The 19,556-nt window shown below is 46.9% G+C and overlaps 1 protein-coding gene across 1 annotated transcript in view; it reads right to left on the bottom strand.

Annotated features, from left to right (window-relative positions):
- Positions 1-2,296: 2,296 nt before the first annotated feature.
- The window catches only part of PINX1 (PIN2 (TERF1) interacting telomerase inhibitor 1), a 57,348-nt gene continuing 40,088 nt past the window's right edge, over positions 2,297-19,556 (bottom strand). The window contains exon 7 of the mRNA XM_028725200.2: positions 2,297-4,584. Within this exon, the coding sequence (XP_028581033.2) occupies positions 3,976-4,584 (609 nt within the window). The 3' untranslated portion in view covers positions 2,297-3,975. The remainder of the gene's footprint in view (positions 4,585-19,556) is intronic.

Below are 19,556 nucleotides of genomic sequence, written 5' to 3' on the forward strand. Positions count from 1 at the left end.
GGTTTCCAGCAAGGGCAGGATCCTGTAGCGTACTTTGGTGACAAAAAATCAAATAGAGGAACTCAGCTACTGTCTTGGTGAGCTCCTGGTCTCTCCCTCTGTCTCTGTTGGAATACAAAGATGGTCTAGAAACTGATGGTGGAGATTATCATACTTTTTACATTTAAGGGCCATGTGAGCTTCCACCACATGGGCAGATCCTATCTCCTTCCGCCAAACCCACAAACCTACCCCAAAGGAGGTTAGAAGGATTAGAATTGAACCTAAAGGTAAAGCAGACCCCTGACCGTTAGGTTCAGTCGCAGACGACTCTGGGGTTGCGGCGCTCATCTCGCTTTACTGGCCGAGGGAGCCAGCGTACAGCTTTCGGGTCATGTGGCCAGCATGACTAAGCCGCTTCTGGCGAACCAGAGCAGCGCACGGAAACGCTGTTTACATTCCCGCCAGAGTGCTACCTATTTATCTACTTGCACTCTGACGTACTTTCAAACTGCTAGGTTGGCAGGAGCAGGGACCGAGCAATGGGAGCTCACCCCGTCGCGGGGATTCGAACCGCTGGCCTTCTGATCAGCAAGTCCTAGGCTCTGTGGTTTAACCCACAGCGCCACCCTCGTCCCACAGAACCTAGCCAGCGAGAAAGCCCTTCTTTCTTGTGGGCCAAAGTTTTATGGCTGGAGGGCCTCATGGGGGCCACATTCTAGCGATCGATGGGGCCAGAGGCAAAAAGGAGGCAGAGCAAGAGGAGCAACTCTCTTTCTCTCTTGTACTATAGGGTGCATGGGAAAATACAGGTCTAACAAACACACAACCAACTTGCCTCTGTATTTCAGGCAGGCAGGCATGAGGCATTATCTCAGTTCAAGGATTCGTTACAGAATTGCCAGGGACCCTTAGGGTCATCTAGTCCAACCCCCTGCAATGCAGGAATCTTTTTGCCCAACATGGGCTTCGAACCCACGACCAACTGAGCTGTTGTTCAGGCCAAAGCACGAGGGGAAACAGCAGAGCAGGAGCAGTGAGGGGCACGGCATTGAGAGAGGGTTTGTGGCCTCTGCTTCCCCTACCTTTGGGCTCAAGGCCTGAAGCTCCCCCTTTCTGCTTTAAAGGGCTCACTGCACATGCTTCTTCCTTAATGCCTCGGGCTTCACCCACATCTTGCCAACCTGATGCCCTCCAGATATTTTGGACTACAATTCCCATCGCGGCTGGGCTGGCAGGAGTTGTAGTTCAAGGTACCTGGCAGGCACCAGGTTGGCAAAGACTTTGCTTAATGGTGAATCCTTAACCCTCGAGTACCAGAGCTTCCAGCTTTTATAGAGCCATCCAATGTGTGCTTAAAAGAAGTGAGTTGTGCTGTGTTCAACAGGGTTTTTACGCTCGGTCACAGCTTTAAATGGACTGAGCAATGGATCAATTGACTGGAATTCACAGATTTGTAGAGCTGGACTCTTAAGAGGATCAGTTAGTCCAACCAGCTGCAATGCAGGAATATACAGCTTTCTCAACTGGCGATCGAACCTGCAACCTTGGCCTTAACAGCACCATAGTCCAATCAATGGAGCTATCTAGCCAACACACCTTTCTGACGTGCTGAAAAGGTACGCAGATTAAAAACAAAACAAAATTGCTTTTGGCACAAAAATTATAAAAATTGGAGGTGGTAAGCACTGGCCTAGAAAGGGTGCAGGAGGGAGCGTGGTGGCAAAAGCTGACGGGAGTTCAAACTTCTGGAGAGCACCAGGTTGTGGAAGCCACGGCAGGAATGATTTTGATTCATAGGGAACCTTGGGATCCCTGGGTATGCATGACGGGCCACAGCAAAATTGTAGTTTGGCTGTTTGAGAGGGAAGCAGCAGACAGGAATTGGGGATGAAAATGGGATGTGAGGGAGGAAAGCATTTTAACAGCTGGAATAGCTTGGTTGGTTAGAGCATGAGACTCTTAATCTCGTGGGTTGAATGTGGGTCGTGGGTTGCACGTTGGGCAAAAGATTCCTACATTGCAGGGAGTTGGGACTCCATGATCCTCGTAGTCCCTTCCAACTCCGCAATGCTATGATCTCATGCGCCAAAGCGAAAGAGCAAACTGTACTCATGCGTGTGCAGGGATTACGAATAATACGCTGATCTCCCGATCTTTTCCAAACCAGCCACAGGCCTCTTACACACCCCGTTTGCTCGATCTGTTTACCGTGTTGGTCTCGCACCTGATTTTCCACCGAGATTGGCGCTCCCCTTTGTTAAAGTAATTGCATTTTGCGTGTGAAGCTTCGCAGACACCAAAACAGAGATCAAAGTGTAGACGGGGGAGATTTTATTTCTTAAAAACAACAACAACAACCCAACACACACCAAATTCCATTGGAGAAGGCCTCCGTCCCAAAGCTTCATTTCATTCTTTGGAAGGCTCGCAAGGGAGCCCGAAACCCACAGCTACCCAAACAGCCAATCTGGAGGGCGTCTTTGGATTCACGCATTAATAGGCAGCGATGCAGAGTTTTGCTAGCAGTGATTCATTGCCTGCGCTCAAGGCCTGGTGCTCTTTTGAAGTGTGCCAACAAAACCTAAGGAATGCAGCTTTTTGATTTTTTGCAAACCACTAATTAACAGATACCCCACCCCGTCCAATCTCTGCAGGGACATTTCTTTGGGGCTCTGTAATAGAGGCTGCCTGGGTCATTTCCCCGAAGCCCGGTAGGGTGATTGGTTTCTGCCAACGTGGCAGCAAATGAGTCTATGGCATCCTATATCATAGTGAGTCCTTACGCAAGCTGGAAAAGCCAACCCAAGCGTCATAAATCAAGGCATTTCATAATTAAGAGAAAAGGCTGGGAGGAGCGTTGAAAGGCGAGAGAACACACAATCCAAGTGTGCTCTGTAGTGATGGCGGGTGTTGAGAATCACAGAGCCAAGGTCACTTTTCTCTAACGCAGTGTCCTCCAGAACTACAAATCCCATCAGACCCTGCTGCCACTGCTGTGTCACATGCCTGTGCCGATGGACGTTATAGTCCAAAACATTTGGAGGGCACAAAGTTGGGGCACCAATGCCCTGGCAGAGCCCAGTGGCGATGGCTGCCTTGGGGCTCCCTTTAAAAAAGATTGTGGTTCCAAAGAGCTGGGTCTAGCATCCGTCTTCTCAATTCCCCACAATCCCCCTGGAGGCAGTGCACCTCCAGGGGCATTGTGGGAAAATGCAAATAGTGGAAACATCCAGCCACCTGGGGCTGTCTGGGGTGTTACTGTTGGTCCACTGAGAAGACGGGGACCACCACCTTGCCCAGGTAGGTGACCCCCTGTAGCACCCACCGGCAGGACAGGTGTGCCAAAGACAACCACCTGTATTGATCCCATCACTTATCTGCCAACATGTGGAAATCAGGGTACCACTGATGTTCTTTCCCAGGAGTTTCCTGTTAATTCATTCAATTCACCGAAATCACCAGTGGATTCTGGAGCAACTGGCTTGAAGGCTTGCTGATTCAGTTCCTAAGTTATCAAGGGAGCCTGGAATAAAACCAGAACTGAGTAGAAACAGTCCTCCTTTGACTTTAACTGTCTTGTTTGGAGGGTGAATCGAAGGTCCTCTTCCTTTTGGTGATTTTGTGTTTGTTTTGGGGGTTGGAAGGAACTATGAATACGAGCCCAGGATTGCTCCAGAAAACAAGGGGGTCCAGATGACCCTCCTGAACGAACCTGAGAGGGTGAGGGGTTATCACACCCCCACCTGCCAAAAATTGAAGGTGACTGTGCAGGGCAGAAGAAGGGGGGGGGTGGGCAGTATGTGGCTTCATGAGGAACTCTTGACGTGTTCCTTCAATGCATTCTGTGTGTTTGTGCACGTGTGAGAAAGAGGGAGAGATAATCTCCCTACTTCTATGTATGGATGTGGGCACATTTGGGCACCTGGTAATACATTAGGGCAACCGAAAACCAACAATTCAACCAGGTCAACAGTCTGCAGAGTGTATTAACTGTTAACTGGAGGGTTTCTCCTTCTTCCTCTTCTTCTTCTTCTTCAGTTTTTTGACATCTGCCACTGCATCCCTGACTAGCTTTTCGCCCTTGTTCTTTCTCTTTCCTCTTGGCTCTTCTGAGTCATTGCTTTCTGCATCGGAAGTTCCTGAGCCACAACTTCCTTTCTCTTGGGCGCCATTTTGAGATCCGTTGCAACTAAGGCTGCCACCGCCAGGACTGGAGTGCTTAGATTTCTTCTTCTTCGTCCTCTTCTTCTTCTTCTTCTGGGTGTTGAGCTTCTCCACTTCTTCACTTGAGCCAAGATCCCTGGGGCATTTTGCCTCTGGTCCTTCAAGGCCATCCTCACTTTCAGAACAGCCATGCTTGGGGTACTTCCTCTTCATGGGCTGGGCTACCAAACACTCCGACTCCTCAGCCATCGCTGGAGGAGACTCAGCTGTCCTGAAGTCAGCCTCACGCTGGGCTTTCTTCAGCTTGGCCATGCGCTTGGCAAAATACTCCTGCACGGTAAGGGCACTGGTTACGGTGTTGCCAGAGTCCACTTCGTCTGATGGGTCCTCCTCCTCTTTCTGGTCCTCCTTTGGAGATTCTGTGCCAACAGCAGCAGCCTGCAAAGTGAAAGGGGAGAGAGATGAAGTCAGTGAGCCAAACTGCCTTCCAACAGTTGAGGGAGTTGGGTATTGTTTAGCCTGGAGAAGAAAAAGAAGAGGAAGAGGAGTTTGGATTTGATATTGCGCTCTATCACTACCCTAAGGAGTCTCAAAGCGGCTAACAATCTCCTTTCCCTTCCTCCCCCACAACAAACACTCTGTGAGGTGAGTGGGGCTAGGAGACTTCAGAGAAGTGGGACTAGCCCAAGGTCACCCAGCAGCTGCACGTAGAGGAGCGGGAAAGCGAACTCGGTTCCCCAGATTACGAGTCTATCCCTCTTAACCACTACACCACATTGAAGAGAAGAGAAGAGAAGGCTGAGATATGATATGATAGCCATCTTCATGGATCTCAAGGGCTGTCACATGGAAGAAGCTTGTTTTCTGCTGCTCAAGAGGGCAGGACCTGAACCAATGGATTTGATTTACAAGAAAGGAAATTCCGACCCAATATCAGGAAGAACTTTCTGACAGTGAGAGCTGTTCGACAGTGGAACAGACGCCCACGAGAGGTGGTGGACTCTTCTTCCGTGCAAGTTTTTAAGCAGAGCTTGGGTGGCCATCTGTCACAGATGCTTTAGCTGAGATTCCTGCATTGTAGGGGGTTGGACTAGATGACCCTTGGTGTGCCTTTTAACTCTACAATTCTTTAAGTCTAGTAAGCCTCATATAAACCTTCCTTAATGAGTATCCCCTGCACAAAACCTTCTCAGAGATGTACATAATAAAAGCGCTTTCTCAGTTCAGCAGGCTGCTTAGGCTAAATCCAAGATGGCAGACTTACTGCTCCAGTAAAATATTAACATAAAAAGGGCCCCATTGAAGAAAACAGTAACTGGTCAACGTCTAAAAGAGCATCAGAACAACCCGGCCACTAGAAGGAAATTCTGCCCTTGGTATGTTCATTTTCCACCTCTCCCTTTTGATTCTCTGGCCCCATATCTGCACAAACTTCTTATCCCCAAATACAGACGTGCTTTTACACTTGCAAGACTGGATGTTTTGCCATCTGCGGTACTTGAGGGTTGATTCCAAAAGATCCTGCCTGAGAAACGTCTTTGCCCCTGTGGAGACGGTAGCACCGAAACAGCGGCACATGTCCTCCTGTCTTGCACTCTCTTCAAAGACCTGAGGAACAAGATCATCACCCCACTCGTACTAACCATCCCAGGGCGCTCAACCACTGCCACAATGTCCTTTCTCCTATCAGATCAAATTGAGCAGATAACAGCAAAGGTTGCTGGGTTCATAGCAGGGGCATTCAGAACAAGGGCCACTAACGGACTGCTGATTCAGGTGCTTTTATATCAAATTTCATTTTCTGCATATACTGTAATGTTTTACTCTTGCTATGGCCATTGGCTAATGCGAATCAAGTTTTATCTCTCTCTCTCTCTTAACGTAAAAAGACTGGGGAGAGCAGAAGGTGGTGTCATGGTGAACACTGATTTGGTATTGAAATAGAAATCTGTTTAAATACTACATCCACACTATCTCATTGACTTATGAGGAACGGCTGAGGGAGTTGGGGATGTTAACCTGGGTAAGAGGAGACTGAGAGGTGAAATGATAGATATCTGCAAATATCTGAAGGGCTGTGACATGGAAGAGGAAACAAGCTTGTTTTCTCCTGCTCTGGAGGGACTCTCCTTCATTGGAAAAAGGAATCTCTGACAGATGGTCCACCCAACCTCTCTTTAAAAGCCTCCAGCAAAGGACATCGGAGCAGCAGAAAACAAGATTGCTCCATCTTCCATCTCGTAAAAGAATCGCTCTGCCTTCGCCAACCAGATGCCCTTCAGATCTTTTGGACTACAATTCCCATCAGGCTCAGCTCAAAACATATGGAAGGCACCAAGTTAGTGAAAAGTTAGTAAAGAAGGCTGATCGCCGAAGAATTGATGCTTTTGAATTATGGTGCTGGAGGAGACTCAGTCTCAGTCTCAGTCAGTTTTATTGCACATAGCCAAAGGCTGCCGCAATGTACACAGAATTATTTGACAGTTAAAAGTAAATATACTGAATTGGTAAAAAAAGGCTTAAAACATTTATATTATTAAAACATTACATACTCTAAACAAAGCTATAAAAGTACCCCAATGTACAAATAAAAACATTAAACAATAAAATTCATAAGCTAAAATCATCACATGGTCACTAATGTTAAAAACAATATCAATTAATACAGTGTGCAATTTATACTCAGAGTTTGGTGACAAAGATAGAGCATAGCCTGAGGTAGATAGATAGGATCAAATAAATTCATCTCCTTTACAGTTAATGGCTGCCTTGGCTATATAATTTGCTCTAATTTTCCTGGCAGCAGTTGCAAAAAGTGCTACCCGCCAGGTCACATACTTATCTGTGTCTGCAAGGAGATATAACATCATATCGAGGGGGTTCTGGCCAGGGGACCCTGTCATTATAGGTACCAAAAATCTTTTTCTTGCATCATTATATAACGGACAGTGCAAGATATAATGCATAAGGTCCTCTACTTCAGAACATCCCCTAATGCAAACACGTTCGTTTTTTGGTATGCCTCTATGTCTCCCATCTCTATAAGCAGAGCTTATTGTATTTAGTCGTAGCTCTGTAAAAGCTTTTCGAAGCTGTGCAAAAGTCAATTCATTAAAATAAGATATGTGTTCATTGACCTCTCTAAGTTTAAAATACAATGGGGCGCATGTAGATGTGCACATAGAGTTTAGATCGTTTTTAGTTGCCACTGCCCTTATGGTTCGTTTAAAAATATTTTTCTGTGAATATAAGGGGAGTTCTTTAATCTCAGTCACTGAGAGATCATATTTGCCCATCAGTTGGGCAGCATGATGTACCCAGTTTTTAAGGGGTAATCCATTTGAGAGCTCAATCAGGCATTTTTTTGGTAGCCTAGTGTTGTCCATCTGTTGAACTCTAAACCAGTAACAGAGAATTCTTTTATCTATTTGGCTCTCTATGCTCAACATGCGAGTTTCCAACCTGACCATGGCAGATTGCACGTCTTTGGGTAAACCTAAAAGAACTCTTAAAAAATAATTCTGTGGGGGTTCCAGACCGGAGACCTTTGAGGTACCCCAAACCTCTGCGCCATATAAAATCTGGGCCATTGTTTTTGCTTTATACACAGATAGAGCTGGGTTGACCAGATTTCCACCTTTACATGCAGCGAATTTCAGAATGGCTTTTGCTGATTTAAAGGCTTGCAATTTGATATTGGATAGCTGTGTATTCCAAGATGCCGTTTCTGAATAAATCAATCCCAGATATTTAAACGTATTTACTTGGTTTATGATGTGTTCATCCAGGTGCCAAACATGCTTTTTGGAACGCTTCCCAAATACAATGACCTGCGTCTTGTCATAGTTTATAGATAAAGCATTCCTCATGCAATATGAACTTAATTTTGCAAGCAGCCGTCTCAGGCCCACCTGGGTTCTAGATACAAGTACTAGGTCATCAGCATACATTAAAACTGAGAGTTTTTGGTCGAGAATTGTGACAGGGGCAAACTGTAGGCCCTCCAGTTCTTTAACCATGTCATTAATATAAAAATTGAACAGGAAAGGTGCCAAAATGCATCCCTGTTTGACTCCAGTGGTGGTCTTAATTCTAGTGGTGAGATGGCCAGCCAGATCCACCTTTACTTGTATTGATGTGTCAGTATATAATGTTTTGATGAGAAATAATAGACGGAGATCTATATTTGTCTTTTCCAGTTTTTGCCACAAAGCGTGTCTTGGGACCGTATCAAAAGCTGACTTTAGATCGATAAAAGCAACATATAATTTTTGCTTTGGAGGAGACTCTTGAGAGTCCCATGGACTGCAAGAAGATCAAACCTCTCCATTCTTAAGGAAATCAGCCCTGAGTGCTCACTGGAAGGTCAGATCGTGAAGCTGAGGCTCCAGTACTTTGGCCACCTCATGAGAAGAGAAGACTCCCTGGAGAAGACACTGATACTGGGAAAGATGGAGGGCACAAGGAGAAGGGGGCGACAGAGGACGAGATGGTTGGATAGTGTTTTCGAGGTTACCAGCATGAGTTTGACCGAACTGCGGGAGGTAGTGGAGGACAGAGGTGCCTGGCCTGCTCTGGTCCATGGGGTCACGAAGAGTCGGACACGACTAAACGACTAAACAACAACAACAAAGTTAGTGAAGACTTGCAAGAGGCAGAGCAGGGGTTTGGCTTAATTTCAAAGGAAACTAATAAATTTATACAGTGAAGAGATAATGCATCCTGGGGCATGTACATACTGGGCAGATGTGCCATTGAGAGTATGTGTGGGGAGGGAGAAGAGGCATGAATGATCACCGTCTTGGATGGATTTAAAAGAGGCTTAGACAAATTCATGGAGGATGCTAGCTACAACATCTGTGCACTATCCTCCATTGTCGGAGCATTGCAGGGGGTTGGGCTACCACTCCATGGTTCAATTATCTATGAATACCAGTTGCTGGGAATCACAAGCAGGCAGAGCAATGAAGCACCCAGGTCCTGCTCATGGCCTTCTGGTTGGCCGTTGTGAGAACAAGATGCTGGGCGATATGTGGTCCCCTTTGGCCTGATCCAGGTACAGGAACATTCTGAGGTTCTGAAGGTAAAGGGACCCCTGACCATTAGGTCCAGTTGCGGACGACTCTGGGATTGCGGTGCTCATCTCGCTTTACTGGCCGAGGGAGCCGGCGTACAGCTTCCAGGTTATGTGGTCAGCATGACTAAGCCGCTTCTGGCGAACCAGAGCACCACACGGAAATGCCGTTTACCTTCCCACCAGAGTGGTACTTATTTATCTACTTGCACTTTGATGTGCTTTCGAACTGCTAGGTTGGCAGGAGCAGGGACCGAGCAACAGGAGCTCACCCCGTCGCGGGGATTCGAACCGCCGACCTTCTGATCGCCAAGCCCTAGGCTCTGTGGTTTAACCCACAGTGCCACCCACATCCCTGAGGTTCTGAAAGTCGATACAATTTAGGATGGATGTTGACAAGCTGGAACGTGTGCAGAGGAGGGCAACCAAGATGATCAAGGGTCTGGAAACCAAGCCTTATGAAGAATGGTTGAAGGAGCTGGGTATGCTTAGGAGGAGACTGAGAGGAGATGAGAGATATCTTAAGGGCTGCCACACGGAAGATGGAACAAGCTTGTTTTCTCCTGCTCTTGAACCAATGGCTTCAAGTTACAAGAAGGGAGATTCCGACTAAACATTAGGGAGAACTTTCTGACGGTAAGAGCTGTTCAGCAGTGGAATGGGCTGCCTCCCAAGGAGGTTTTCCAGCAGAGGTTGGTCAGGGGTTCTTTAGCTGTGATTCCTGCACTGCAGGGGTTGGACGAGATTACTCTTGGAGGTCCCTTCGAACTCTACAAGTCTACGATTTTATGAAAGGCTCCCTCCCTTCTCCTTCTGACTGCATACCAGTTCCGACGCGACACTTTACACAATGACAAATGTCTCCGCCACCCCTTTGCCAACTCCAGCCGATCGCTCCCTCCACAGGCTGCTCTGACACACGTAAGCAACCTGTGCAGGCCGAGATGAATTTTCAAAACTGCCTTTGCAAATCTGGCCAGAGACACATTAATTACCACTAAGGAGGTGCGCGGAGCACAGTTTTTGACAGGAACACAGGGCGTTTAACTCCCTTCAGGCCAACGCCAGACCTGGCCTGGCCACAAGACTGGAGCTCAGAGAAACCCGCGAGGCCTGGAAGAGAGGGAAGCCTGCCAGAGGCCCCTGTATCGAAGAGGAATTTTAATAACCACGGGCTGCTGAGCATGAAGGCAGCGGGGCATGGAGACAGGTAAAGGCAGTGTCAGGCCCCAAACAAACTCGCACATTCGGTTTCGGGGACACTGGTGGGAGACCATCAATCATCTGGGAAAAGACGGGGCGGTGCCAGGAATGCCTCGCATGAAGGCTTCCCTGCGAGGGAGCCATGGAAACCAGGCAGGTACAGCAAATGGCTATTTCCAAGCAGGCTGGCCAGGTGAAAATTGGCTGGTACCTGCTGGATGCTGGGCAAGAAATGAAGAGCTGGAAGGGACCCCAAGGGCTGTCTAGTCTGACCCCTGGAAGCGCAGGAATCACAGTGAAAGAATCCCCGACAGATGGCTATCCAACCTTTGCTTAAAAACCTCCAGAGGAGGAGAATCCACAGACTTCCGAGACGTTCCACTGCCCAACAGCTCTTTCCATCAGAGAGTTGCTGCGATGATGAAACGGGGGGGGAAATGGGAGAGTACCTTGAGCTTTTTCTTGCAGGAAACTTCGCGCAGGCAGTCTCAGGGTATTAGTGCTCAGGTCTGGTTATGTGCTAATCCTTTGCTGTACTGCCTGTTGATTTATGATCTGATGATGATGATGATTTCATTTTACTGGCAGTCTGCTGTGTGAAAAGTCCCAGAGTGACTTACAAAGGGGTGCAGCGTTTTCGGGTTGCGCTCTGCGGCGGCCCAGAAGTAACGGAACATGTTACTTCCAGGTTTCGCCGCTCATGCATGCGCAGGTGCTAAAAAATGAGGTCACGCGCATGCACAGCGAATCACGACCCGCACACGCGCAGGTGCGGGTTGCGTTCGCTTCAGGATGCGAACAGGGCTCCGGAACGGATCCCGTTCGCATCCAGAGGTACCACTGTATAAATTAATAAATAAGAATAACAATAGTAAGTTGAGATCTTTTGCAGTCCGCATCTGTATCAGAATTGTTTCTAAGGCGTTTTAAATATGTCTTTATTATCATTCGTTATTTGCTGCCCTGGGCTCCTTTGCGAGGAAAGGCAGGGCATGAATTTAATCAGGAAAAATATATACTTCAAATCATTAATTACTTACTAAAAGGTAAAGGGACCCCTGACCATTAGGTCCAGTCGTGGCCGACTCTGGGGTTGCGGTGCTCATCTTGCTTTATTGGCCGAGGGAGACGGCGTACAGCTTCCGAGTCATGTGGCCAGCATGACTAAGCCACTTCTGGTGAACCAGAGCAGGACACGGAAACGCTGTTTACCTTCCCGCTGGAGTGGTACCTATTTATCTACTTGCACTTTGAGGTGCTTTCGAACTGCTTGGTTGGCAGGAGCAGGCACCGAGCAACGGGAGCTCACCCCGTTGTGGGGATTTGAACCGCCGACCTTCTGATCGGCAAGTCCTAGGCTCTGTGGTTTAACCCACAGCACCACCCGTGTCCCTAATTACTTACTACAGCTCCCCAAATGGAAAATAAATAAATTAATTGCACTGCCTCCCTTAGGCAACCTGCTCAAAGGAGTCTACACTATGTGTTTCTGCATGAGTCACTGTTCTGGGCATGTCTCCTCTGAGGACACTTGAATCCGATGTGCATCTTGGCATTTGACAGCGTGCGAAGGTGACCCAATTACACCTAATGGCAGCGACGTGACAGAAAGTAGGAAGCCTCTTTTGCAAACGGGAGATTTGGCTAACACGAGACACACGTTTTAAGAAATATTTCCTGACATGGTAGCTGTTTGGGATCCTAAAGACAGAGAAATATGATGAGGCGCAAGCAACAGTGATGATGGCCAAAGACGCTTACGCACACCTGGAGCCAAGGATGGAAGGGCCTGTTTTATGACAAGGCAGAAAGATGCAGAGACCTACCCCACCCATCCAAAGATCTCTTTTGTCTCGACCCACAGCAAAACGGATCAAGTAAAAGCATGACTGAGCACTCGGAAGGCTGGGGAATCGTCATTTTTCCCCAAGGAGGATGAGTAATCTGCGCGCAACAGTGCAGAGTTAAAAAAAATCTAACAATTTTAACAATTAGTTTTGAAATTTATTTTTTAAAATAATTTTTATTAAGTTTTTTATACAAATTTTAAAATGTTCAAGAAACTCAAATTACATTTTACATACTCAGTATACCCCTCAACTTCCCTTCCTGGTTTAGAATGTATTATTTTTGTTCTGCATATAGTTTTGTATCCCTTCTATGATAAAATAAACTTATTTCTTAATCTGTACTTAGTCTCTTAGTCCTTATTTGTATTTACTATTTGTATTTGCAGGCAGCCCTGTTTAGGGAAGCTTTTAATGTTTAATAGGTTATTGTATTTTAGTGTTTTGTTGGAAGCCGCCCAGAGTGGCTGGGGGGACCCAGCCAGATGGGCAGGGTATAAATGATAAATTATTATAATTATAATTATAATTATAATTATTATTATTATTATTATTATTATTATTATTATTATTATTCCATTTTAAGTGTATTACTCAAATCCTGCAAGTGAGTTCATTTCAATGTATTGTTTCTGTATATATATCTTAAAAGGTTCCCAATCCTTTTTGAAGTCATTATTGTCTTTAAGTCTCTCAGTTTTAAGATTCGGAATGTCAAGGTAAAGTTTCAGACAACATACCTCTCAAAAAAATGAAAACTGAACAGGAAGTTGTCTTGGTGAGGGATTATTGAAAAAGCCAAAGGAAACCCGTCCTCATGAAATTTTAATCCCTGCAACAGGGCTGTTAAAATGAGGATTAAAATGAGGAGTGGGAGAAAACAATCTTGAGGAAAAAAAGTGGTGTATAATTTCAATCAATCAATCAATCAATCAATCAATCAATCAATCAACCAACCAACCAACCAATCGTCTGCCCGCAAGAGTGATTTGCCAAGTCTCAATTGAACTGGGGCCAACAATGGGGACTCTGTGGCGAGAGCCCTCTGCACATGCTTATAGGCAACCGTCCCTTTGGCTGGTCTGCTAGCAAGACAAGCAAGGTATTTCATGAATGGAGTGGGAACAATAGCCATTCTCAGTTTTCTCCAGCAGCAAATGGCAGCCTCTGATGAAGCCGTTAGGCAGCTGAGTGTTTTGATTTGCAGACTGCTCTGTCCAGAAGGTTTGTCCAAGTAACCAGTGGGGATTTGGAAGGAAGAAAGGAAGGCTTGAGGAAATGGGGTGGGGAGGAAGGAAAAATCAGAATTAAAAGCAAAAATAAAAAATAAAAAAGAAATTTGCATTAACAGGCCCCCAGCTGGGTGGATTAAGAATGGAGTGTTAAAAAATGGAAAGACGACAAGATACCAACGAAAGAAGAATGGCAAGTTATGGAATATGCAGAAATGGCGAAACTCACAGGAAGACTTAAGAGATAAATGACAATAGAGACAATTGGGAACCATTTATGCTGTATCTACAGAAATACTGTAAAAAAATGGACTCATTGGCAGGATTTGAGTAAACACTTACAACAAAGGATGTAAAGATTAAGAAACAACAATTTGGAAATTAATTAAGTGTAAGACATAATTGAGGGAAGTCATAGGGTAGGGGGATATTTAGATTCTTTTATTATTTCTCTTTTATATGATAAATGCGTGGAATGTTAAACTGTAATTTTTTTTTTTTAAATAAAAAGAATGGGGTGTTAAAGGAGATGGCTAAGATAAGACTTTAGGAAAAAATGATGCCATCAGGAGCCTGGAAAAACCCTGAAGACGGAAAAGGATTCCAGCGGAGATTATAGGAGGAAGCTGTGTCAACAAGCGAAGGGCTTGGCTTCTCTGAGATGAGGAAACCATGTACTAGGCTTTTGAAATTGGGAAGAACTGGCAGCTCTGGGAACTTTGGTTGGTTACCCTTTGGGAAGGGCGGGGAAGGGAGACTGGAGAAAGGCAATTCGTTTACTTATTTATTTAGGCAAACAAGGGGGACGACCTCAATGGGAATTAACGCAACATCTCTTAACAGCTGCTAGCGTTATTATTTGGGGACTGATAACACCATCCTCGAGAGACTGGATAACTAAAATCAGGGACGTCGTATGCGTGGTTAAAATTAGGAAAGGAAACAAGAATAATGCATTGATTAAGAAACGGAGTATTTTTTAAAAAATGTACTGGAGTAGTAAGGTACAGGATAACGCAAACCCATTTGTTATTTGGAAACTTGTGATGTTAATTTATTATCTTCAATCTCTCTATGCAAATTTGTTCCTTTATGTTTAGCTCTAGATACCCCTTTCCACTTTTATTTCATGTTATAACTATGTGCAAAAGAAGATCCACAATCTTTTAGCAGCCTTGTTCTGTATATGTGCCAAAAGTTTTATTTCATCTTGAAAAAAGAAAGAAGCTTCAAGGAAGAACAACAAATAATCTGGTTCGTCACGAAATAAAACAAGCAGATTTGTTAATTGGGAGCGGAGGGGGGGTGGGGTGGGGTAGCCAGTAGAATTAATTAACTCTGCACAACCCGATCAATCCTGTCAGAGGGTGGAAGCAACAGGCATTTCCTGTTTTGCTGGAATCCCGAATCGGGAGAGAAGCAGGGATTATGAGAAAAGCCCGGAGGCTTCCCCGCAGCCCGTTGCTCACCCAGGAATACGTTGGCAGAGCTCTCGTTTTTTGCAACCCGGTGTCAAAGGAAGTTCAGATGCAAAGCCTGGGGAGCTGAGAACATGGCCGGGGTGGGGGTGGGGGTAAGCTTTCAGTTCGTCCTTGTGGCAGAACAGTTGTGTGGCAGCAACTAGATTACGGACAGTAGCCCTGAATTCCTTATAGCTCTGGTCTCCAGGTCGGGAGCTCCTAATCGGGGTCACCAACACGGCACCCACGGGCACCTCCTGTGCCCGTACAGTAACATTGCATCTCACATGCATTTAGCCTGCGTGAGTTCAACCCTATGCTCTTGCGGGGCTGGTGTCAAGGCTTCGGGGAATTACAATCCTTCCCTCGGTGGCAGGCAAACAGATAACCAAAAAGAGTTCTTAAAAGGTAAAGGTAAAGGGACCCCTGACCATTAGGTCCAGTCATGGCCAACTCTGGGGCTGCGGCACTCATCTCGCTATATTGGCCAAGGGAGCCGGCATACAGCTTCTGGGTCATGTGACCAGCAGGACTAAGCCGCTTCTGGTGAACCAGAGCAGCACATGGAAATGCCGTTTACCTTCCCGCTGGAGCGGTACCTATTTATCTACTTGCACTTTGACTTGATTTGGAACTGCTAGGATGGCAGGAGCTGGGACAGAGCAACGGGAGCTCACCCCGTTGCGGGGATTCGAACCGCCAACCTTCTGATCGGCAAGTCCTAGGCTCTGTGCTTTAACCCACACCACGTAATTTATTCAGTATTCACAGAGAGAGAGAGACAAAGCAACACTGTCTCTATAAAATAATGGCGCTGCTCCAAGTAAAGCCCAACCCCGCTCCGTCTCTCTTATTCTACATCAGGGGTCAGCAACCTTTTTCAGCTGTGGGACGGTCCACTGTCCCTCAGACATTGTGGGGGGCCGGACTATATTTTGAAAAAATAAAATTAAAAAAAAAATTGAACAAATTCCTATGCCCCACAAATAACCCTGAGATGCCTTTTAAATAAAAGGACACATTCTACTCATGTAAAAACACGCTGATTCCCGGACTGCCCATGGGCCGGATTTAGAAGGCGATTGGGCCGGATCTGGCCCCCGGGCCTTAGGTTGCCTACCCATGGGCTAGAGCAGGGGTCAGCAAACTTTTTCAGCCGGGGGCCAGTCCACCGTCCCTCAGACCATGTGGTGGGCCGGACTATATGAACAAATTCCTATGCCCCCCACAAATAACCCAGAGGTGCATTTTAAATAAAAGGACACATTTTACTCATGTAAAAACACGCTGATTCCCGGACCGTCCGCGGGCCGGATTGAGAAGGCAATTGGGCTGGATCGAGCCCACAGACCTTAAGTTGACTACACTTGTTCTACATCATTCCTGCGCCGGCTGATCTGAGCTTTCTGCCTCTGAATTTTCTGTTCCATCACCCTCAGTGCCCGCCTAGTTCTGGGAGACGGGGGACTCAGGAATGCTCTCCAAAGACACTGAGTCTGCCAGCTCACTCTCCCCCAGGGCTTCTTCCTGCTGCTCCCCAGGCTCCCTCAATATTTCCCAGCTTTTACCCTTTCCAGCCTGTGAACTATGCAAACCAGCAGCCCTCCTCAGTCCAGTCCCTGGCATCTGGCTGGTTGAAATCGCACAAGTTAAATCCCAAGCGAGGCAGGCGGTTGTGTATATCCCGGAACATACGTAAGATGCGGTTGTAATGTACCTCCACCAGCATCTCATCTGCCGGCTGGGATCAAAGGATGCTGAAGTCCAAAATGTTTTGGAGGGCACCAAGTTGGGAAAGGCTACCCTAAGGGACGCGGGTGGTGCTGTGGGTTAAACCACAGAGCCTAGGACTCGCCGATCAGAAGGTCGGCGGTTCGAATCCCCACGACGGGGTGAGCTCCCGTTGCTCGGTCCCTGCTCCTCCCCACCTAGCAGTTCAAACATACGTCAAAGTGCAAGTAGATAAATAGGTACCACTCTGGCGGGAAGGTAAACAGGGTTTCCGTGCGCTGCTCTGGTTCGCCAGAAGCGACTTAGTCATGCTGGCCACATGACCTGGAAGCTGTACGCTGGCTCCCTTGGCCAGTAAAGCGAGATGAGCGCCACAACCCTAGAGTCGTCCGCGACTGGACCTGATGGTCAGGGGTCCCTTTACCTTTTACCCTAAACTCTGGGTGCAGTGGTCTTCCAGAGGCCCACCTCTCTTCAGAGCAGTGGTTGTCAAAAGGCGTGGCAGGAGAGGGTGGCAGGACAGGCGGGAAGATTCAAGGACAATCAATGTAGTATAGTATCAAAATACAGTGTTACCTAAGGTTAAGAACTTAATTCATTCTGGAGGTCCGTTCTTAACCTGAAACTGTTCTTAACCTGAAGCACCACTTTAGCTAATGGGGCCTCCTGCTGCTGACACACCGCCAGAGCACGATTTCTGTTCTCATCCTGAAGCAAAGTTCTTAACCCGAGGTACTATTTCTGGGTTAGCTGAGTCTGTAACCTGAAACGTCTGTAACCTGAGGTACCACTGTAATTTTTGGGGGATATACAACCAAAAGCAGTACCCAAGCCTCTCTTCAAGAGCACTGCCTATTCTTCCATACTTTTCCATGACCTGTTGTTGTGCGCAGGGATTTTCAACTCTGACAAGCATGAAAGATCAGAAAGGAGAAAGGCTTCTTTGTGTTGATAAGGAAACGAGAGTTCGTTTGTCTCAAATCAGACCTAACATAAATGAGATTACACGGTGAAAGCAAGCTCACACACCTCTCGCTGAGTTCGTATACATACTTAAGGTACCTATGTAGGAGGCTCATTTATATTTCAGGCCCGTGGCTCGCTGCTCCTGATGGCTAGGAAAAGAGGGCCTCTCGCGCATTCGCCACAAGCCATTTATTAGAGTTTACCGTGGTGTGAAAACTCTGTCATATGGCTGGTGTCCCTGGTAAACAACTGGGCATCGGAAATCCTTGCAGGTCTGGTGTTCACACCGTCCAGAGGCCTGCCACAAGGTCCCCACCTGTCTTTTGCCCTCTCAAAGCTCAACCGCGTTTCGTGGCAGTGAATTGCCTCAAGCTGCTCATGTGTGTTGCTTGGAAGTCCCCTGGGACTGGGCCGTAGATCAGCGTTACGGGACAGACTTAAGCAGCTACAAGAACAAGCAGCACCTCAAGCTGTTATAACATTCTGTTCTCAATTTGTAGTTTCTGTCCCAAAGGGGAGAGAGGCACGCCCTAAGGCTTGCTCCCCCCGCCCCCCCGGCAAAAAGGCCACCGCAGGCGTCCCTTGCCAAAACGAAGTTGCAGCTCCTGGCCCCGTGTTTGCATGGAGGTGCGGCTGGGCCGGGAAGCCGGCAGGTCCTGACGAAATGCGCCGTAAATCTGAGCCAAGCCGGCTGCCCGTGATCGAGATAGAAGGGCATGCTGGGACACGGAGTTCTCACGGGGCATTCTGCAGGGGCGATGCCATCCCTGGGCCAACTTTTGAACTTTTGTCCTGCAATCCGACAGCTTGTGCCCAGGCGTGTCAGTCTTGGTGGGTAAGGAAGGGTATGCTGATTTGGCTCTCTGGGCCTGCTCTTCCCCCCTGCTTACTGGGTCTTATTTCAACCCCTAGAGCCTCAAGTTTAAAAAGGATCTGATAGCAGGTGATAGCAAAGGTGACTACGGCGACTGTGGGGTTGTGGCGCTCATCTCGCTTTCTGGCCGAGGGAGCCGGCGTTTGTCCACAGACAGCTTTCCGGGTCATGTGGCCAGCAGGACTAAACCGCTTCTGGCTCAACGGAACACCGTGACGGAAACCAGAGCGCATAGAAACGCCATTTACCTTCCCGCCGCAGCAGTAAACAACAATAACCTCAAAATCATAGTATGTTATGCAGGAGAGGAGCTATGGCTTTGCTTTGCTTTTATACAGTGGTACCTCGCAAGACGAATGCCTCGCAAGACAAAAAACTCGCTAGACGAAAGGGTTTTTTGTTTTTTGAGCTGCTTCGCAAGACGATTTTCCCTATGGGCTTGCTTCGCAAGACGGAAATGTCTTGCAAGTTTGTTTCCTTTTTCTTAACACCGTTAATACAGTTGCGACTTGACTTCGAGGAGCAACTCATAGAACGCGGTGTGGTAGCCGTTTTTGAGGTTTTTAAAGACTTTGGTGATTTTTGAAGCTTTTCCAAAACTTTCCCGACACCGTGCTTCGCAAGACGAAAAAAATCGCAAGGCGACAAAACTCGCGGAACGAATTAATTTCGTCTTGCGAGGCACCACTGTATTTGCCTTACTATGTATTCTGTGTTCTCACTGTGTCTTTTTTGTGTGTGAACTGCCCTGTGATCTTCGGATGAAGGGCAATATAAGAATTTACTAAATAATAATAATAACTTTGTTTTCCGTGGTGCATTTTTTAAAAAAGGGGGTATGCAGGGAGCATAACATAAGGATGCACTGTGTGCAGAGGCTCAAGATTTTACTTACTTTGATTATTTTATCCTTCTAAATCAGGGGTAGGCAACCTAAGGCCTTCTCAGTCCGGCCAGTGGATGGCCTGGGAATCAGCGTGTTTTTACATGTGTAGAATGTGTCCTTTTATTTAAAACGCATCT

This window comes from Podarcis muralis, chromosome 3 (genome assembly GCF_964188315.1).
Source record: "Podarcis muralis chromosome 3, rPodMur119.hap1.1, whole genome shotgun sequence".
Classification (NCBI taxonomy): Eukaryota; Metazoa; Chordata; class Lepidosauria; order Squamata; family Lacertidae; genus Podarcis; species Podarcis muralis.